At 35.8% G+C, this 22148-nt stretch overlaps 1 protein-coding gene across 6 annotated transcripts in view; it reads left to right on the top strand.

Annotated features, from left to right (window-relative positions):
- RAD51C (RAD51 paralog C) overlaps positions 1-22148 on the top strand; it is a 39142-nt gene that overhangs the window by 4353 nt on the left and 12641 nt on the right. For 3 of the 6 annotated variants that reach the window (XM_037809839.1, XM_037809838.1, XM_037809841.1), the window contains exons 4-7: positions 951-1084; positions 15854-15985; positions 20655-20721; positions 21465-21525. In XM_037809839.1, coding sequence (XP_037665767.1) covers positions 951-1084; positions 15854-15985; positions 20655-20721; positions 21465-21525 — 394 coding nt within the window. The remainder of the gene's footprint in view (positions 1-950; positions 1085-15853; positions 15986-20654; positions 20722-21464; positions 21526-22148) is intronic. The other 3 variants (XR_005212762.1, XM_037809843.1, XM_037809842.1) reach the window with 1 other exon arrangement.

The following is a 22148-nucleotide window of genomic DNA, read 5'->3' as shown; positions in this document are numbered from 1 at the left end:
TTTCAGTATGTACAGAAAATATTTTATTTCTTTAGAAATTTTTTAAAAACATGAGTTCTTTTCATAAGATGCTTATATTCCCTTTCAATAAGTGTTATCAACTGCATATGTTTATTTTCATGAGGTTGGGTGGGTACTAGTCATCCCATTTAAGATGACTGGTATATGTCCTGAAAGCTGATTTCAGGAGTTGTTTCCTTCTAAAGCTACCCATGTCACAATGTGTATTTCTAATAGTGTCTGAAAATTTTACTGTGGATAGGGTGGGAATAGCACTGAGAGATAGAGTTTTTAATGGTTAAATGATTAGGCTATTATTTTTTGGCATAAATTTCACTATTTTCAGTGAATATTTGCAAAAGTTTATGTCTTCTATTCTGAAATTAATTTTTTTAAATGCTAAAACTTAAGTATATTTTAAAATGCAATAATTTTTAATTGGTTTCTCTCTGAAATATATATAAAAATAAGCTGGTTAATTTTTTAATCCATTAAGAAGCAAGTTTTATTTTAGATCATTGTTTCTACTTAAATACCAAGTTATACCACAGCATTTAAAAGAAAAATGTTTTATTTGAACAGTTTTCCTTCTAGCTATTAATTTGTAGTTCTATAAAAAAACAAACTAGAGAATCATCCCTTATATTACTTTTGTTCAATGGAAGTCAATACCTGGAAATATAAAAAGGCAGGCATTAAAATTGTAGTGTATGTGTGTATAAGCAATTTCCATATAGCCCAAGATGCAAGGAAAACAGTGCAAAAGGCAAAAATAAAAGGTTAGGGATTATGAAATGATGGTTTATAGTAATTTTGCTACAATTTTATTCTCTTTCAATTAAAGAGCTTTTTGTAGAATTTTACTATTGAAGATACTATTTTCCTACAAGCATCAACATACCAAACAGTTAAAACTAATTATTTTAAGACTGTTTTGTTATTGATTTCAGAGCACCAAAAAGCTTTGGAGGACTTCACTCTTGAAAATATTCTTTCCCATATTTATTATTTTCGTTGTCATGATTACACAGAACTTTTGGCACAAGTTTATCTCCTTCCAGACTTCCTTTCAGAACACTCAAAGGTATGGGTCAAACTACTGAAATGTTGTTAACTGAGTATGTGGTAAACATTCATGTAGATAAGTAATAGGCATTCTCATACACTGCTAGTAGGAGTGGAATAAGTAAATAAATAGTACGTGACATAGTACCGTGACATAAGTTGAAGTAAAAGCCATTCAGAAAATTTGTTCCTTTCCTGCCTTTCAATTTATCTATATTGATAAGTATTTTATCTATGATACAGATGTGGATATATTTAAGTAGTTTATGCACAGAATAAGAAATTCAGACAATCTAAAAAGAAGTTCCACTAATGGCAGAACATCTTAAACTACCAAATAAATTGTATAGAAAGATATAAAATGAAAAATAAAAACTTCACTTCTGCTACTGCTTCCAACTGCCTCTCCCCAGAGCTGGCTACTATTAATAGTTTCTTGAGAAAAATTTTTGTGTATAGTATAGCATCTCTCCTTTTTTAACGTTTCTTAATTGGGTTATGCTATGATATTGTTCTGCACCTTCCATTTTGGCTTGAAGTATTTTGTATATCTTTCTGTATCACAGCAAACAGACAGATATCTTTTTTCAGTTACATATTATTTCATTTTGAGAAGGTACCTTAATTTAACCAATCCCCTAAAATTGAATTTAAATGCTATTGTTGACAATGCTTTGGTGATAATCTTTACACATATATCTCAGAGTACATTTGTGAGTATGTTTATGGGGTAAATTCTCAGTAATGAAATTGTAATAATAGAGGGTTTGAGCATCTTTTGTTTTGATAGACATTACAGATTGTTCTTCAAAAGGTTTTATACCAATTTTCACTCCTACTAGCAGTGTATGAGAATGCCTATTTTTCATCTTGACAATATGGATATGTTTGCCAGGCTTTTGTGTAGGAAATGCTATCGTTTTGTTATTTTGATGTTTATTGCTTCAGTTATGAATGAAATTGGGCATCCTTTCATATCGTGTATTCAGCCAACCTACAAGTAACATTTGATCATTTGATATTATTTCTAGATGTGAAAAACTATCTTCCATTATTCTTCCCTATCCTATACCAGTTCCCTTTTCCTCTTTTAGCATATTTATCACAGTTGATTTCTGAGGCACCAAACGCTAAAGATAGGTTTTGTCAAGAAATGATGCTGGATTTTGTCAAATGCCTTTTCTGCGTCAGTCGAGATGATCATGTGGGTTTTTTCCCCTTTGATTTGTTAATGTAGTGTATTAAATTAATTTATTTTCTTGTGTTGAACCACCCTTGCATACTTGGAATAAAACCCACTTGTTCATGGTGTATAATTCTTTTAATGTGCTGTTGGATTTGATTTGCGAGTATTTTGTTGAGGATTTTTGCATCTATATTCATTAGAGAGATTGTTCTATAATATTCTTTTCTGATAGAATATTTATGGCTTTGATATTAAGGTGGTGTTGGCCTTGTGGAGTGAGTTACGTAGCGTTCCTCTTCAAGTTTTTTGGAAAAGTTTGAGCAGGACTGATATTAATTCTTAGAATGATTGATAGAATTCACCTGTGAAGCCATCTAGTCCTGGGCTTTTCTTTGTTTGTAGTTTTATGATGACTGATTCAATCTCTTTACTTGTGATTGGTTTGTTGAAGTCTTCTATTTCTACTAGAGTCAATATAGGCTATTCATGTGTTTCTAGGAATTTGTCCATTTCATCTAAGTTGTCTAATTGGTTGGTATACAGTTGTGCATAGTATCCTCTTATGCTCTTTGTCATTTCTGTGGAGTCAGTAGTAGCGTCCTCCCTCTCATTCCTGATTTTATTTATATGCATCTTTTCTCTTTTTTTCTTCATCAGTCTATCTAAGGGTTTGTCAATTTTATTGATCTTCTCAAAGAACCAACTTTTGGTTTTGTTGATTCTTTTTTTTTTTTTTTTTTTTTTTTGGTTGTTGTCTGTTTTATTTATTTCTGCTCTGATCTTTGTTATTTCTTTTCTTTTGCTTGCTTTGGGATTAGTTTGATGCTCTTTTTCTAGTTCTTCCAGATGTACAGTTAGGTCTTTGATTTTAGCTCTGTCTTCCTTAATATAATAGTTTATTATTTTTTATTCTGTATTAGTCAGTGTTCTCTGGGGAAACAGAATTGACAGGAGATACACACACACACACACACAATGTAAGTATTATGATATTTTAATGAAAATTGTCTCATGTGACTGTAGGGATGGGCAAGTTCAAATTCCGCAGGGCAAGGCCAAGCTGCAAGTTGAGAACTCCAATTCAGGTTTTTGATGAATTCCCCAGGAAAAGCTGGCTGGCTTTAGTAGAGATGGAAATTCTTCTGACTATTAAAATCTTCACTTTTCCTTTTAAGGCCTATAGCTGATCAGGTGAGACTTCACTCATTGTTGAAGACATTCTCTTCAGTTGGTTATAGATGTATTCATCCATAGACGGAATCAACTTACCAATGATTTAAATCCACGAAATATCCTCATAGTAATAATCAGGCTGGTTTTTGCTTGACCAGACAACTGGACTCCATAACCATCAAGTTGACACGTGAACTTAACCATCACAGGATGCTATTGTAAATGGAATTGTTTTCATAATCATTTTCTGTTTTTTTTTTTTTTTGCTAGTGTATAGAAATACAACTGATTTTTGTGTGTTGATGTTATATCACTGTAACTGCTGAATTTATTAGCTCTACTGGTTTTTTGTGGATTCTTTAGGATTTTGTATTTATATTCTCTTCCTAGGTGATCTTACTTTATATCCACCTCTCGTACCAACAGAATATACTATTAATTTGAAAACTTCAACATCTTTGGTGCTTTATTTCTTGTCTAAGATGCCATCATATTTTGTCTGAATTTCTGTAGTAGCCTCCTACTTCTCCCTGCTTCCACTCTTGTCCCCTGCTACAGAGCAGCCAGAATAAGCTTTCTAAAGTATATATAATTAAATATCACACCACTAATTAAAACCCTTCATTGCATTTAGGATAAAATCCAGGCATCTTACCATGACCTACAGTAAGGTCCTATGCTATCTGGCTGCTGATTACTTCTGTATTGTTTCTTAACTTATCTTGTCCTTGTTCACCATACTGAGCCACACTGGCCTTCGGGTCTGTCCCTTGAACATCCCAAGCCCTTTCCATCTCAAGGTCTTTTACCAATTGTTTTCTTTGACAGGAAGCTCTTCTACATATTTATTTACTCATTTTTTTAGTGTTGATTTTATCAAAATGTAAATTCGAATGGTCCTACAAGGCTTTTAATAGAAAATAGCAGTCTTCTTTCCCATTTCTTCCTGTTTCCAATTCCTGTTTCCCAAAGGAAACTGCTTTTAACTCTCTTTGTTTCTTTTAGGATTTACATCTGTATTTCTAAATTATATAGTTATACTTCTATATCTTAATTTTTCAAGTTTGGTTATTAATCTATAGATTTGAACCATGGAAAATAAAGATTTACCTCTCATACTCAGTGCAACATACACACACACATGTTTCCCTTTCAATCCACTAATTTTTAGTACAGTCTCTTATACCTGTCTTCAGCTGTGCTTGATGCCTCAGGACTATTGTACAGTTAACTTCATTAAATAAACTTGCAGTATTCTACTGACAAAGGACTATACTGGAGGAGAATAGGGGGTCTGGGGGTCTTGCCCTTTCTTCACATTTTCAATCTTTTTGTCTTTGGCCCAAACCTCCCTTTTTACTTTAAGAGGTACCTGGTGCCAAAGAGCCTTTCCAGGGTTCTGTAGCACAAGTTGACTTGCTTCTTTTTGGCTTTGTTCTCACTCACTCCCATTCGCACTTGGGGTTTAGTTTTTTCTGCTCTTCTGAAGTTTTGTTGACATTCTCATTACTGGTTATGCCTGTTTGGATGTATTATGTCTCCTAAAACGCCGTGTTCTTTAATGCAATCTTGTGGGGGCAGACATATTAGTGTTGATTGGGTTGGAATCCTTTGATTGGGTGTTTCCACGGAGATGTGACTCAATCAACTGTGGGTGAAATGTTTGATTGAATTATTTCCATGGAGATACGGACTACGCCCATTCAGGGTGGTTCTTTATTTAATCACTGGAGTCCTGTAAAAGAGTTCATAGACAGAAGGAGCTCAGAGCAGCTGAGAGTTACATTTTGGAGAGCAGCTAAGAGAGACATTTTGGAGACGGCTGCTGAAAGCAGACTTTTGCTGACACTTTGGAGATGCTAGCCCAGTGTGTTTGCTCTGGAGAAGCTAAGAGAGGACAAACACCCAAGAGCAACATTTTGAAGAATGCATAGGAGCTGAGAGAGGAGCTGGAACACAACCCAGGATCAGCAGATGCCAGCCACGTACCTTCTGAGCTAACAGAGGTTTTCCGGATGCCATTGGCCTTGCTTTGGTGAAGGTATACTCATGTTGATGCTTTCATTTGGACACTTTTATGGCCTTCAGACTGTAAATTTGTAACCAAATAAACCACCTTTATAAAAGCCAGTCCGTTTCTGGTATTTTGCGTAACGGCAGCATTAGCAAACCGAAACGCTGGTATTTCCTCTCCCAGTTTCTACATTTTTTTTTTACTCCTCCTATGTTATCCTTATGCTGGGATCTTCAGGGGCAGCAAAGATAAAATGTATTACAATCCTTCATTTCGTCCTTCTCACCTCAATCAGAGTGATCTTTTGATGAAGAGACCCTTACAGGAAGTCGCAAGGTCGAGAGTATTTTCCTAATAATATTGAGATATTATTTGTCTTTTTAACTGTCATTCTCTCATGGGTTTACGGTGGAATTTTCCAGAAACTTTGTGACATGATAACATAACAGAGTGAATGCAGAAGCAGATATGGGAATCCAGCTGTCTTCTTTAAGCAAGCCATTATAGAGATTTGCAAAAATGTAAAACAGTGACTCTCTCAACTAAATTTATTTAGATTTTGGAAAATGTAGTTACTTAAAAAAAAAAGTTAACATGTGATGGGTTTATTATTTTTAATGAATTAATCAATATTTAAAATTTTTCTCATTTTTAATTTTGAATACAATAAACATCTATAGATGTAACCCACTGTTCCTGGTTTGATAATGCTGCCATTATGCAAAATACCAGAAATGGATGGGCTTTTTCATTTTTCTGCAATTTTATTATGATGTAGTCACATACCATACAGTCATCCAAAGTGTGCTGTCAGTTTACAGTATCATCATATTAGTTTTGCATTCATTACCACAGTCAATTTTTGGAACATTTTCATTACTCCAAAAAATAAAAATAAGAATAAAAATAAAAGTACAAAAGAGCACCCAAAAACATTCCTTATTTACTCCTCCTCCCTCCCTATTATTCATTTACTTTTTTTTTTTATCCCCATTTTTTCTACTCATCTGTCCATACACTGGTGGAATAAAGGCCAGTGTGAGCCATAAGGTTTTCATAGGTCACATGGTTCCACCACTGTATTAAAGCTATATAGTTTACAACAGTTGTCTTCAAGAATCAAGGATGGATACTGGATTGCCGTTTAACACTTTCACGTATTTCCGTTTCAAACTATTCCTAATCCACTGAAAACTTAAAAGGGATGTCTATAATGGCATTAGAATAACCTCCAGAATGACCTCTTTGGCTTCCATTTGTAATCTCTTAGCCACTGAAACTTAATTTTATTTCCTTTCTCTTCCCTCTTTTGGACCAGAAGGCTTTCTCAATCCCACGATGCCGGATCTAGGCTCATTCCCAGGAGTCATGTCCCATGTTGGGGGGAAATCAACAAGTTCACCTGCCAGGTTGGTTTAGAGAGAGAGGCCACGTCTGAGCAACAAAAGAGGTTCTCTGGGGATGACTCTTAGGCACAGTTTTAAGTAGGCTTAGCCTCTTTGCAGTAACAAGCTTAGCCTCTCCATTGCCATAACAAACTTCATAAGGGCAAGCCCCAAGATCAAGGACATGACCTACTAAACTGGAAGTCCCCAGTGCTTGCAAGAATATCAGGATTCCCCAGCAGGGGAAGTTTAATATTTCCACATTTTACTCCCTCAAGGGGGCTTTGCAAATACCTTTTATTCTCTGCCCAAATTACTCTGGGATGTATTGGGGCTTTACGCTAACCTGTAGAAACCAACTAGCTGTCGCTCCCTATTCAGGTTTCCGTGTAATTATGGAGTTTGAATAAACTGACCATACAAGTTAAATTATCTAGTGTGTTATAGAAAATACAGATTTTGCACCAAATGAACTCTTCCTATGGTCTTAGTTGAAGTTTTAAAACACCATCAATATCATCCTTTACCCTTTAGTCTGATTTACCTTAATCCTAGCCAAGTCCATTTTGTTCTTATCTCTCATTGAAGACTGATCTCTTTTTCAGCTTCTTTAACAGTTGCTGTATGGGGTAATGCTGACATTCATAGATGCCAAACTCTGGCTCTGAGTCTCAGGTGTCACACACACATCCAAAGTTCCAGGGACTGACCAGGTTATGTACAAACATTTCAGCATCTCAAAATTCAGAAATAACTGTTACAAGTGACGAATAGATACTACTGCTGTAAGAGCTTGCAATCTAGGAACCTTTATAGGAAGACTTCACTAATAACCTCTGCGCTCAGATTAAATTCTCAGAGTTTGCACATTATAGTTAGTGCATATTACTGAAGCATCATAATGTTTGTCTTTTTGTTTCTGGCTTATTTCACTCAACGTACTGTTCTCAAGGTCCATTCACCTAGTTGCATACTTCACAACTTTATTCCTTCTTGTTGCTGCTCAATATTCCATTGTATATATACACCACAGTTTGCCATTCCATTTATCAGTCGATGTACTCTTAGGCCATTTCCATCCATTGAAAATCATGAATACTGCTGCCATAAACACCAGTGTGCAAATGTCCATTTGTGTCCCTGCTCTCAGTTCTTCCAAGTATATACCCAATAACAGGGTTGCAGAACCATGTGGCAACCCCATTCTTAGCCTTCTGTTGAACAACCACACCACCCTCCAGAGGGGCTGCACCATTCTACTTCCCCACCAACACTGAATAGGTACATCCCTCTCTCAACATTTTCTCCAGCACTTGTATCCCTGTGTTTATTTCTAAAATAGTTTTATTCACATACCATACAATCTTTCCTAAGTGAACAATCAGTGATTCCTAGTATAATCACATAGTTTTGCATTCACACCACAATCTATATGAGGACATTTCCATTTCTTCTGCGAAGAGGAAAAGGAGAAAAAAATGGAAAAAAAATAAATAAATAAGAGATAGAAGAAAAAGTAAAAATAAACTAAAATGCAATGAAAAGCTCAGACAACAACACCACCAATAATACCATACCACTCCCTTATATGCCCCTCTTATAAACAGCTTTGGTATATTGCCTTTGTTACAATTAATGGAAGCATATTGCAGTGTTACTGTTAACTATAGACATTAGTTTGCATTGATTGTATTTTTCCCCTATCCCATCCAATTTTCAACACCTTGCAATGTTGACATTCATTTGTTCTCCTTCATGTAAAAACATTCTTATATTTATACATTTAATCGCCGTCATTGACCACTCTAGGTTTTGCTAAGTTTCCCAGTTTTTATCTTCTGTCTTTCCTTCTGATGTCATACGTGCCCTTAGCCTGTGTTTTTCAACTGTACTCACACTCATCTTTGTTCAGAGTACTTACAGTATTGTGCTATCATCACACAGTATTGTGCTAGCCATTTCTGGATCTTTATGATCAATCCCATTGAACATTCTGTACGCCTTCAGGATCAAATGCCCGATCTCTACCCTCTTTCTATCTCTTGATAACCTGCCTTCTCAACTTTAACTCTCAAAGTTCACTCATTAATGTTAGTTTATATTAGTGATTTGTCCTTTTGTTTGTGGCTAATTTCACTCAACGTAATGTCTCCTGTCTACCATTTGTCTTTTGGATTTTATACGTCATATCTTATTTCTATTTTCTCAGTCTCTCTTTTTACCCCTAGTGATAGTCTTCTTTTCTATACTCTTCTCTAAACCTCTCTCTCCTATTTTTTCCTATCTGCCTGTGGTTCTCCCTTTAGTATTTCGTATAGAGCAGGTATCTTATTCACATAACTCTCTCAGTGTTTTTTGTTTGTAAATACTTTAAACTCTCCCTCACTTTTGAAGGAGAGCTTTGCCATATATAGAGTTCTTGGTGGCAGTTTTTCTCTTTTAGTATCTTGCATATATCATACCACTGCCTCCTTGCCTCCATGGTTTCTGCTGGGAAATCCGCACATAGTTTTACTGAGCTTCCCTTGTACGTGATAGATTGCTTTTCTCTTGCTGCTTTCAGAATTCTCTCCTTGCCTTTGACATTTGATAATCTGATTATTAATGTCTTGGAGTAGGTCTATTCATATCCATTGTTTAGGGTATGCTGCGCTTCTTGGATCTGTAATTTTATCTTTTGTAAGAGATGGGAAATTTTCTGTGATTATTTCCTCTGTTATTCTTTCTGCCCTTTTCCCTTTTCTTCTCCTTCTGGGACACCCATGATATGTGTATTTGTGTGCTTGATGTTGTCATTCAAGTCCCTGATACTCTGATCATATTTTTCCATTCTTTTTCCTATCGGTTCTTTTGTGCGTAGGATTTCAGATTTCCTGTTCTCTAGTTCATGAATCCTTTCTTCTGTCTCTTCAAATCTGCTGCTGTGTGTCTCCATTGTGTTTTTAATCACTTCCATTGTGCCTTTCATTCCCATAAGTTCTGCCAATTGTTTTTTCAAACTTTCAAGCTATTCCTTGTGTTTGCCCAGTGTCTTCTTTATATCCTTCATCTCTTTTGCCATATCTTCCCTCAACTCATTGATTTGGTTTTTGAATTAATTTAGTGTACTTGTTTGAACATCTGTAATTAGTTGTTTGAATTCCTGCATCTCATTTGAAGTGTAAGTTTATTCCTTTCACTGGGCCATATCTTCATTTTTCTTATTGTGATTTGTAATTTTCTGTTGTCTGGGCATCTGGTTTCCTTGATTACCCCAGTCAGATTTTCCCAGAACAGACAGGTCCAGGTCTCAGGAGGAGCTTGTAATCAGTATCAGGTTTCCCTGGGGATGAGACCCAGCGTGTTGTCAGACTTTACTGTGAGGCCTCTAGACTCTGTGCTTTTCCTGTCCTTACCAGCAGATGGCAGTTGTCAGCCTGCAGCTCCCCACTGGCGTAAAGAGGTCCAGTGCCTCTAATTCTCAGCAGACCTTGTCCCTGCCACAGGACTCAGGGTGAGTCAGAGGCCAAGCTTAAGCTGTTTCTGCCCCCGCTCCACCCCAGGCCCTGGAGTGTGAATTCCCTGAGGGAGGGTGTCCACTTGAGCTGGGACCCTTCCCCCCTTTTCTTAGGGAAGATATGCCTTCACTTGATTTCTTCCTTTGTCTCTATCTATTTTAATATCTCTTATCTATCTTAATTCTACCTTTGTCTGGGTCATTGCTGACAATATTCTATGCTAATGAGAGAAAAAAAAAGGACAAAAATGAAATCCCCCTTTCAGAGCCAGACCCAGCCCCAGTTTTGTCAGTCAAGAGCCACAGTTGATACCAGGTTCTTTGTGCCCCTTTTCTTGGGACACAGCCCTTTTCCAGTATTGTGAGCTCAGCTGACTCCAAAAGCCTCGGTTTTTATTTTATTTTATGTTTTTTCCATCAGCCCTGCCTCCTCTCTGTCGGGAGAGACCTCAGGGTTCCTTTCCTGCTTGCTATCTGTGCTTGTAGCTTATATTCAGTAGTGCAAAATTGTTATTTAAAACTGTGATTGGAGCCTGGTGGAGCTTCCATCCCTTGCTCACAGCACAGACTGCTTTTTTTTTCCCATAGGGAAGTGTTCCAACTCATCCTGCCTTGCCAGTGGAGGAGGGGCACCAGCCTCTGCCATTTGGGGGCTTTACTTACAGTTCTGTGCTGTGGTTTCAGCCCTTCCACCCATTCCAGACTGGTGTACAATATGTGTTTGGTCATGGATGTCCCCCAAACAATTGTTCCAGTCTGTTTACTAGTTGTTCCTGCTTATTTACTGGTTGGTCTGGAGGACAAACTAAATTCCACACCTCCCTATGCCGCCATCTTGCCGTGTCTGTGGATTGGCTTTTATAAAGGGGATTTATTAGGTTACAGATTTACACTTCTAAGGTGATAAAAGTGTTCAAACTAAGACATCAACAAGAGGATACCTTCACTGAAGAAAGGCTGATGGCATCCAGAACACCTGTCAACTGGGAAAGCACATGGCTGGCATCTGCTGGTCCTTTGCTCCTGGGTTCTGGTTTCAAAATGGCTTTCTCCAAAATGTGTCTGAGCTTCTGTTTCTCTTAGCTTCTCTCTCTCAGCCCTGTGCATCCTTGCTTGTTCTCCCAGGGCATTTCTCTCTAAGTGTCTGGGGGTCCTTTCTTAGCTTCTCTGGGGCAAATTCTCTTTGTCTTTGACATTTGATAATCTGATTATTAAGTATCTTGGGGTAGGCCTATTCAGATCTATTCTGTTTGGAGTACACTGCGCTTCTTAGATCCCTTCTCTTCTCCTTCTGGGATACCAGTGATATATACATTCTTGTACTTTGTTTCATCTTAAGTTCCCGGAGACGTTGCTCATATTTTTTCATTCTTTTCTGCATCTGCTCCTTTGTGTGTAGGCTTTCAGATGTTTTGTTCTCCAGTTCTTGAGTGTTTTCTTCTGCCTCTTGAGATCTGCTGTTATATGTTTCCATTGTGTCTTTCATCTCTTGGGTTGTGCCTTTCATTTCCACAGATTCTACTAGTTGTTTTTTTGAACTTTGGATTTCTGCCTTATGTATGCCCAGTGTTTTCTTTATAGCCTCTGTCTCTTTTGCGAAATATTCTCTGAACTTTTTGAATTAATTTAGCATTAGTTGTTTAAATTCCTGTATCTCAGTTGAAGTGTGTGTTTGTTCCTTTGACTGGGCCATAGCTTTGTTTTTCTTAGTGTAGGTTGTAGTTTTCTGTTGTCTAGGCATCTGACCTCCTAGGCCACCCCAATCAGGTTTTCCCAGATGAGAACAGGCTCAGGTCACAGAAGGAGGAAATATTCAGTATCTGGTTTCCCTGCTAGTTTTTCTTAGAGGATTGATATACCTGTGCTTTTCTGCCTGGCAGGTGCACCTGTCAGCCTGTCACCGGCTGGTGAAAAGAGGATGTGGCCTGTGGCTCTCCTCCCCCAGGCTTTGGGGTCTGGTTCTGGAAAAGCAGGCAGTAGAGCTGGGCCCCTGCCTTTCCTCTTGGGAAGCTATGCCCCCTTCAGAGTTGTCAGTCTGCATATCAATAAGTTCTTTATTTCTCTGACTCTGCTGATCAGTGTTTTGATTTTAAAATGGCTGAGGCTGTCTTTACTGCAAAGCGCTGCAGGCTGAAAATGGCTGAGGTTTTCTCCATAGGGAGAGAAAGGGACAGAAAAGCTCCCAGGTTCACCTGTCAGCCAGAGATAGCTCCCAGTCCTCTGGGCTCCCCGTCCTGAGACAGATATGTCCCTCAACTCTCCCAAGGTCAGTTGTCACCAAAAGCCTGTGTCTGCTTGTTGAGGATTCTCTGTCTGTATTGAGCAGTTAACATTAAAACCCCAGTTGGAGCTGGGCTGAGAGAGTGCTGCTCTCTAGCACCGCGAGGCTTCCATGAGGGAGGGGCTCTCAGCTCTTGGCTCTTAGCGTGGTTCCACAGTTTTACTTAAACATTTTATGCTGCAATCTTGGACATTCCTCCCAATTCAGGTTGGTGGATGATGAGTGGACAGCCACATTTGTCTCCCCGCAGTTATTCCAGGTTATTTACTAGTTTTTTGGTCATTTATGAATTGTTCCGGGGGGGAGTAACAGTCTTCCACTCCTCTCTATGCTGCCATCTTAGCTCTCCCCAATGTGTGTTACTCTTATACCTGGTTTACTCTTTGGTTCCTGCTGAAAATGTGAACAACCATGATCCAGAAGATCCATGCCTCTTGTGTCTTGGGGCAGAATTCCTGCAGCTCTTCAGATAGCCTTATCTGGGCTCCTGCGAATGTCCCTGGAGGAGTGGGTGAGGAAGCTCATTTGAATTCTTAAACATACCAAATTTGTTTGTGTCTTAGAGCCATTACCCTTCCTGTTCCTTGTCATTGGATTGACTTTCCCATCCGGGACTTATTTAGTTGCTTTCTCATTGAGGCTTCCCTTCTATCCCCATCACCAGTTATTTTTTATCACTTCAGCAAATTTCATTTTATTCATGTATACCATCATTATCAGAAATTATCATATTCATGTATTTGTTTACATGTTAATTCTCCCTTACTCCACTAGAACATAAGATCTAAGAGAATAGGGACCTTTTCTCTCTTGCTTGCCATGGAATCCCCAATGCCTAGAACAGTGGTCAGCATGTAGTAGGTATCAATAAATATTTGCTAATTAAAAGATATCAGAATGGCTTTCTTATGTTTTGCTCCACAAAAGCCTCTCCTTTATCCTAACCCTTACTAAATGGAAAAAATATAGCCGTGTAGTTTTTTTGTTTGTTTGTTTGTTTTTGTTTTTATATTTGGATAAAAGTTTCTAGATTCTGTTTGTGTTTGGATCTCAGGTTTATATATTATATATTGCTCTAACTTCATCTTAGGACCCATTATTTGGATTATTCTTTAGTGAAACTGTCATAGAGATGTTCATCGTATTGGTTGGAATTCAAGACAAACATGCCTAATGCTGAATTCTGTGTTGTAACAGATTTTGTAATGGTTAGTTGCCCTATAGTCTATTTAAAATTAAGAGGTGTAAGTGTACCAAGAATTGAATTTTGAAGCATGTCTTGTGATTTGATATTTGAAGACTGCTCTGTTTTGTTTTGTTTTTAACATAAAGAGACCCCTGAAGATTGACATATTTAATTGAGGAACATATTTACTTTACCAAGATTTCAAATGTACTTTTTTTTATTATTATGGAGATACACAAAATTTCCCATTTTAACCATTTTTAAGTGTACAGTTCAGTGGCATTAATTGCATTCACAGTGTTGTGCTACCATCACCACTGTCCATTACCAAAACTTTTTCATCATCACAGAAGAAACTGTGTAGTCATTAATTAAGCAACAACTTCCTATTCCTCCCTCCTTCCACTTCCTGGTAACCTCTAATGTACTTTGTTACTATGAATTTGCTTTTTCTAGATATTTCACATAAGTGAAATCATACAATATTTGCCCTTTTGTGTCTGGCTTATTACACTCAGCATAATGTTTCAAGGTTCATCCATGTGGTAGTATGTTATCAGCACTTCATTCCTATTTACAGCTGAAAAATATTCCATTGTCTGTATATCCCACATGTTGTGTATCCATTCATCTGTTGATGAACAGTTGGGTTGCTTCCATCTTTTGGCTATAGTGAATAATGCTGCTATGAACATTGGTATGCAAGTATCTGTACATGAGTTCCTGTTTCAGTTCTTTTGGTTATATACCTGGAAGTGGAATTACTGAGTCATATGGTAATAATATATTTTAACTTTTTGAAGAACTGCCAAACTGTTCCACAGCACTTGCGCCCATTTTATATTCCCACTAACAGTGTATGATGGCTCCAATTTTTCTGCTTTGTCATCAACATTTGTTATTTTCCATTTTTTAAATTATGGTCATCTGATTGGGTGTTAAGTGGTATCTCATTGTGATTTTGATTTGCATTTCCCTTATGACTAATGATGTTGAGCATCTTTTCATGAGCTTATTGTCCATTTGTGTATCTTCTTTGGAGAAATGTCTATTTAAATCCTTTACCCATGTTTTAATTGGGTTGGTTGTCTTTTTGCTGTTGAGTTTGTAGGAGCTGTTTATATATCTTAGATATTAAACCCTTATCAGATATATGATATCCACATATTTTCTCCCATTCTGTAGGTTGTCTTTTCACTTTCTTCATAATGTCTTTTGATGCACAATTTTAGATTTTGATGAAGTCCAATTTATTTATCTTTTCTTTTGTTCATGCTTTTGGGTAAAAGCTACCATTCCATTATCAAATCCAAGGTCATGAAGATTTTCCCTTTTGTTTTCTTCTAAGAGTTTTAGTGTTTTAGCTCCTATATTTAGGTTGTTGAACAATTTTGAATTGATTTTTTTACATGGGTATGAGATAGAGTTTCATCTTTTTTTTTTTTTTGCCTGTGGACAGCTTTCCCAGCACCATTTGTTGAAGAGACTATTCTTTCCCCATTTAATATACTTGGCTTCCTTGTCAAAAATCAGTTGGCCTTAAATGGGTAGGTTTATTTCTGGTCCCTCAGTTCTGTTCCATTGATTTATCTGTCCGTATGCCGGAACCATACTGTTACCTTGGCTTTGTAGTAAGTTTTGAAATCAGGAAGTATGAGACCTCCAACTTTGTTCTTTTTCAAGATTGTTTTGGCTATTTGGGGTACCTTGTGATTCTATATGAATTTGAGGATCTACTCAAACATATGTTTTATCAGTGTAAAATACCTTTGTAAAACTGAGTCTATTGGCAAGGTATGAGAAAATTACAATTGTTCCTTTTCCTTTTGGTTGAATTTTCTCTTAAGTATGATAAATTACCAAATAAGAATAAATTTCATTTTTGATGATCAGTGCAGAAAGCATTGAATGAATAGATTTATAACTCTCTGAAACAAAGCCTTTGGAGAGTTAGAAATAAAGCCCTGGTTTTAAGTTTTTTCTATAATTGACTATGCTTTTTGTATACCATTTTTATTGCATTTTTTGTAATACCAAACCTAATATCATTATCTCTTCTGTATTTAGGTTCGATTAGTGATAGTGGATGGTATTGCTTTTCCTTTTCGCCATGACCTAGATGACCTGTCACTTCGTACTCGGTTACTAAATGGCCTAGCCCAGCAAATGATCAGTCTTGCAAATAACCACAGATTAGCTGTAAGTATTACTAGTCAGGAGAATTTTATAATAAAATCAAGATTTTACAAAATATTTCTGTGTGAAATTAGCAAAATAGTATTTACCTGATAGCAAATAATACAGACATTCATTGAAGTTAAGGAATAAATGAATTTTGTTTTATTTTGGTTTGGGTTCTTTAAAAAATTAATTCCAATTAATGTTGTGTATCAGTTTTCCTGTGAAATAACTAGCATAATTAATATGTCATTTTAAAAAGTGGACTTTGCTTGATAAAGAAATGCCATCCTTGCTAATTGCAAAGTTTTTTTTAATCTAAATATACTGGATGTTTTTCAGGTAAGCTTTCTTTCAACATCTCTGTTTGTTTTTTTTCCTCTGAGTCTTTGATTATTATGTAGTACACACAGACTCAGGGATAGAAACATTGCATCTTGTAAAGAACCTATTTGAGCTTTTCTAGGTTTGAGTTGTGAAGAAAGAAATGACTATAAGCTCAGAAGTGGAGAGATAAAAAGGAGTGAAGAAAAAAATTTTTTTAACTTCCTGTTTGCCATCATTTCTGACTCTACAACCCATCTCACCACTGACACAAACACACTGCTTAGCTTGATTTCCTTGCCTTTATTCTTTTAGGAGAGTAAATGGCTGTAATACATCCAAAGTAAATAAAGAGCTGCTTTAATAAAATCGGCTAAAAATACATGTTTTTTTTTTAGTTTTTTGAATTTTAGCTGTCTACAGAAAGGGACAGTGCTCCATCTTTGAATTATTTCTTGCTGTAAATTGTTAATTTACCATTCTGTTAATATCAGTGAAGAGCCCCCAGTAGGGGGCACCCAAGCCCAATGGGTTTCATAAATCCACAGGTAATATTTTTTGTTTTTGTTTTAACAGAAATATCTTCATTTTCTCTGATTAAAACAGTAGTCCAAGCCAAAAAAAAAAAGAGAAGAAAAATAGTCCAAGCAATAACATGCAATACTATGTAGTGGTTAAGAAGAGTGTTGTAAGTGATACGTACACTAATACAGAATGAGATATATCTCAATATATGATTTAAGTAAAAAAATCCTTGTTACATAACAATTTAGTTTGATCAGACTTTTGAGAAAAATTAAAATCATGCATGTGTATTTGTATTTATATTTATGAAGAAAAATATCTGAAAGCACCAAAGCATTAACAGTGCATACCTTTAGGGATAAGATTTTTTTGAATTGGGGGCATACTTAGCCTTCTTACTCTATGAATTCCTTGATTTTACCCCCACAGTTAGCATTATAAAAGCATGTATGACTTTTGATAATAAATACATTTAAAGTTTTTAAGTTTTGCATGCTTCTTGTAAAAAAAAAAAATCTAAACAATTCAGAAATCTAGAAAGCAAGGGACTTCATTACCCTACAATCAGAGATGATGATTATTGAATTTGGTATACATGTTTCTGCACACTTCCTCCTACACATATGCAAAATTAAAAAAAATGAGTTCATGCTGTTATGCAAAGCAATATTTTGCTTTTCACTTATTTGAATATTTTCGCATTTACTGTGCTATTTTATTTTCTTAATAGCTGTGTACCATTCCACTGTATGATTGTAGCATAGTTTTTTAACCAATTTCCCCATTTAAAACACAGCAGTTATTGGCTTTATATATACATCTTTGTCTGTTTTTCCAGTTATTTCTTTAGAATAACTTTTTAAAATTAAAGTATTAAACCAAAGGGATCTATTTTTAAACATTTTGTTATATATTTTCAAATTACTCTCCTGAGGCATGTACTTTCTCTACAGCAATGAATGGGAATTCTTACTTTCCCACATCCTTCACAACTCTAGATGTTACCAGTCTTTTTCTCAAACTGAAAAAGGGAAAGTCCTTTAAAAATCAGTTTTATTATTATCAGAAATGCTTTTTTCAACAGCATAATTGAGATATAATTCATGTACCATAAGATTCACCCTTTTAGAGTATACAATTCAATGGTTTTTAGTATATTCATAGAGTTGTTCAAGAATCACTACTGTCTAATTTTAGAACATTTTCGTCACCCTGTAAAGAAATCCCATACCCATTATCTGTCATTCCCCATTCTGCCCTCCTCACAGCCCCTGGCAATCACTGACCTACTTTCTGTCACTATGGATTTGCCTGTTCGGATCCTTTCATATAAATGAAATAATACAATATGTGATACCGTTTGTATCTGACTTTTTTCACTTAGCACAGTGTTTTCAAGGTTCATCCATGTTGTAGCATGTATCATACTTCATTCCTTTTTATGGTTGAATAATTTTCCATTTTATGTGTATACCACATTTTGTTTATCCCTTCATCAATTGAAAGACATTTGAGTCTCAAATATTTTAAAGCATTGAATTCATTATTTCAAAGTGATTATTCCTTCACTATTTTAAAGCTTTATTCTTCAGGAAATTGGAATAATCACACATTAATTTACATTTGTAGCATGGTAAACCGAACATTTTTGTAGAAGTAATATAATTACTTTGTATATATTTGCCACTAATGCAAAATCTAATTTTGGAATGTTGAATAGCTGGTAAACCAGTAGTTCCATTTACATTTTCCTCAAGAGATTTAATGAATAAACTAAATACTTCCTGTAAAGCAGTGCTATCCAATAGAACTTTCTGTAGTGATGGGAATCAGTGATCCAGTAAAGTAGCTGCATGGCTATTGAGTACTCGAAATATGTCTAGTGCTATTGAGGAACTGAATTGCTAGTTTTAATTAATTAAACTTTAAAAAGTCACATGTGACTGATGGTTATAGAATTGGACAGCACAGTTCTAAACAAAAAGGGTAGGCTGTAAGTAAATATCCCAGTTGCTCAAGCATCACACTGTACTTGGTAGTATGTACAGTAAAGGATTTTATTCAGTATGTTGGGAATCTACATAGTCATATATTACAGTCAATTACTAGTTTAAATTCCTGGTTAGCTTGTTCTGAGATGCCTGGTGTGAGGTAACACATGGGGAAGCCACTGTGGCACTTAAGGAGAAAAGAATTAGAAAAAAGTCATGTCATCCATTAGCAAATGGAAGTAGATCACAAATTTCTCCTTTCTGTCTAAACAGAAATTCTGGTTGTTACCACTGCAGTGAGAATAGCCAAACGGCCGTTTCTTTCTTAATTTTTTTAATGGGATCAAAGACCTTGATAGGGTAGGTACCTTTTCTCATTACTTTTTGCAGAAGTTCTTTATCATTTTCAACTTGCAGTAGTATCTGTTCTTTCTAGAAGAAAGATCTGTGTATTAGAGGAATAGCTTAAGTAACCATTTCTAGAGTATTTTGGTTAGGAAGATGCCAGATAATCTGACTTTTACTGTATTAAGTCAGCCTTAAACATTTGTTTTCCCTACATTAAAATTACAGTCTTTCAAAACACGGAATCTGTTCTATAGACCACTATTTAATCCAGGAGAATAAGCAGTATTTTTAGCCTGAAAGCCATCTGTGAGGAAAACAATGCCTGTGGTTATTACCAGCTGATCAGCATAGTCCTAATTTGGGATCATTTAACCTGATTTCTGGCTTTTTTTCCCCTAACTTTTCTACTTATCCTGTATTTTCTTCATGATTTTAGATCTCTTTGCATAATTCTTTCCCTTGGTTTCTTATTTTTTTCTGTAAAATTATAAATACTAATATTTATCTGTCTCTCCCCTAAAAATGGAAACATTGAGGTATTTATTAAGGGTTTCATAGTGCTTTGAATGAAGTTATTCTAGGGAGGCAGTAGTTATAAAGAACCAAGACTTAATCTTTTAAGCTTCTGATTTTTCATCTATAAAACTGGGATAATAGTACTACCTCATTCATAGACTAGTTTTGAAGGTTAGATAGGATAATGAAGGTTAATCACTTACCATAGTTTCTAGCATATATTAAATACTCAGTAAATATTCATTATCACCACTGATGTCACTGCTATTGTTCTCATTGTTCCTATTGCTAACACTTGAATCTGGAAGGAAAATTTTTCTGATTCTCCCAGTTATGAAATTTTTACCCATGGTCTCTTCAGACTGTTATGTATTATTTGGTATATTTTTCCTCCATTTTCACAAGAACTTTTTGTTCTTATCTATTAAAAATGCTTTATGGTTAATAAAATCATGTGTTCAGATAACTACTCATTTTTATGGGTAAATTGGTTTTTTTTTTTCTTTCTTTCTTTTTTTCTTTTAAGGGATGGGGTAAATCTTACTGTGGCCTGTGACATTTTGTTTGCTTCAAAACAATGGAACATACGCACGTGAAAACTAGACCCAGAGGAGGGGGACGGGGAGGGGGCCCAAACAGCATCTGGTCTTTTAAAATGGTAATTGCATCAAGGGACTCTTGTTGAGTCCTCATAACTGTTAACCAAAACAAACCCACAGGAAAGATGTTTAATCAATGGCCTGTTTCTGTTTAAAATACCAGAGGGGAGGAGGGGACCCCTAGCAGGGTTTAAGTCCTAAAAGTAGACAATTTACAAGAAACCTGGGTAAAAATTAGGTTTTAAAAAAATTTATCAGAAAAAATATTTGCTACCTAAAAATATTTTTCTTTAACATTTATTGTACTCAAAATTCTAAAATCACAAGACTATTTTTACTTGATGATTTTGGGAGGACTCATAATTTTCTCACCTTTTGCCTTAATAGGTAATTTTAACCAATCAGATGACAACAAAGTTTGATAGAAATCAGGCCTCACTCGTTCCTGCTTTAGGTGGGTAAATTAATCATATAGATATTTTTAGTTAATTTTTTTTTTTTTTTTTAATTCTTTCATTTGTTACTTGTTGAACAGTGTGGTCTCCATGATAGGAGGGACTGTATCTGTCTTACTCACTTAGAAATCTCAGCACCAAGCACAGTGCCCTTAAATACTGATTGGTCCTCTCAGGCATTTAACAGACATTTCTTGGATATCTACTTTTTGGCAACTGTTGATTCAAGTACTGGGGATATAAATATGCATAAGATATATTGCCCTTAGAAAGCTTATAATTTTAGACAGGAGGCAGAATAAATGCATTTAAATACAAATCAGAATACAGTGGATAGAGTTATGAACTCTGTTCCTAACCTGTCATGGTTTTGTTAAAACACAATGATTCAAGGTTTATTTCCACTAAAATCTTTAAGGATATTATGTCAGAGTTATAACTTTTATTCTGAGGGTCATAAGTTAGTAGGCCTGATGATGTGGAAGATGGATAGATATGCTGACTTAGACTATAAAATTTTCCAAAAGCAAATAGAGGATAATGATTTGTATTATTTCTCTAGATAGGTAAAAATCTATTAATCTGGGGATGTTACTCATGCCCCAGGGTTTTTGAAACCAAGTGTATTCTTATTATATTGAATTAAGTAAATTAAGACTGTATTTGGTCAGAGGTGTTCTGGTAGACTTCTTACAACCTAGTCGGTAAGGCAACGTACAGTTATTATGTTCTTTTCCCTCAGGGGAGAGTTGGGGACATGCTGCTACAATACGGTTAATCTTTCATTGGGACCGAAAGCAGAGGTCAGTAGAGAAAGAGTTAATAATTCTGAATATTGGATTAATTACACTGAACACTTTTTAGTTTCTTAGAGCAAGTCTGGTGGGTGAAGCCCTGTGAACCACTGCTTTTGTTACCTTGCCTGACATCACCTAGAGCAACCATAGAAACATGTTATACTGCACATTGAGCTACATGAGAACTTCTTTGGAATATTTAAATGATGGGGTGTACCTTAAATGAGTAGGTGGCCGAGTATTGCCACCTTCTAAAGCTCTTTAAAATCAAGTACCATTATTAACCTTGCAGAAGGGTGTAGGTACTCTGTGTTCCCGGAAGGGAATGAATGAAGAATAAAATTAGGACAAAAGGAAGACTTTTGAGGTTAGCTTTAGGACTAATTTGTAGGAGAATTTTCCTTAGTTACTAGTATATATTTCCTGTATGAAATTCTATCTGTTATTTTTGTTTCCTTTTGTATTTTCCTGTTCTTTTATTACCAAATTACTTAACCATTTTTCACAAGTTTTGTTCTTTAAAATAAAACTGTGGCAGCATGAAACCATCATATTTGTTTTTAAAGCTGCTGGGCAAGTGAACAAACCAGCTTTCATTTTCTCTAAAGTAGGTAAGGGAAAACTGCAAG

This window comes from Choloepus didactylus, chromosome 18 (genome assembly GCF_015220235.1).
Source record: "Choloepus didactylus isolate mChoDid1 chromosome 18, mChoDid1.pri, whole genome shotgun sequence".
Lineage (NCBI taxonomy): Eukaryota > Metazoa > Chordata > Mammalia > Pilosa > Megalonychidae > Choloepus > Choloepus didactylus.
The sequence above is the reverse complement of the archived record's forward strand: the minus strand, read 5'-3'. Positions and strand labels throughout refer to the sequence as shown.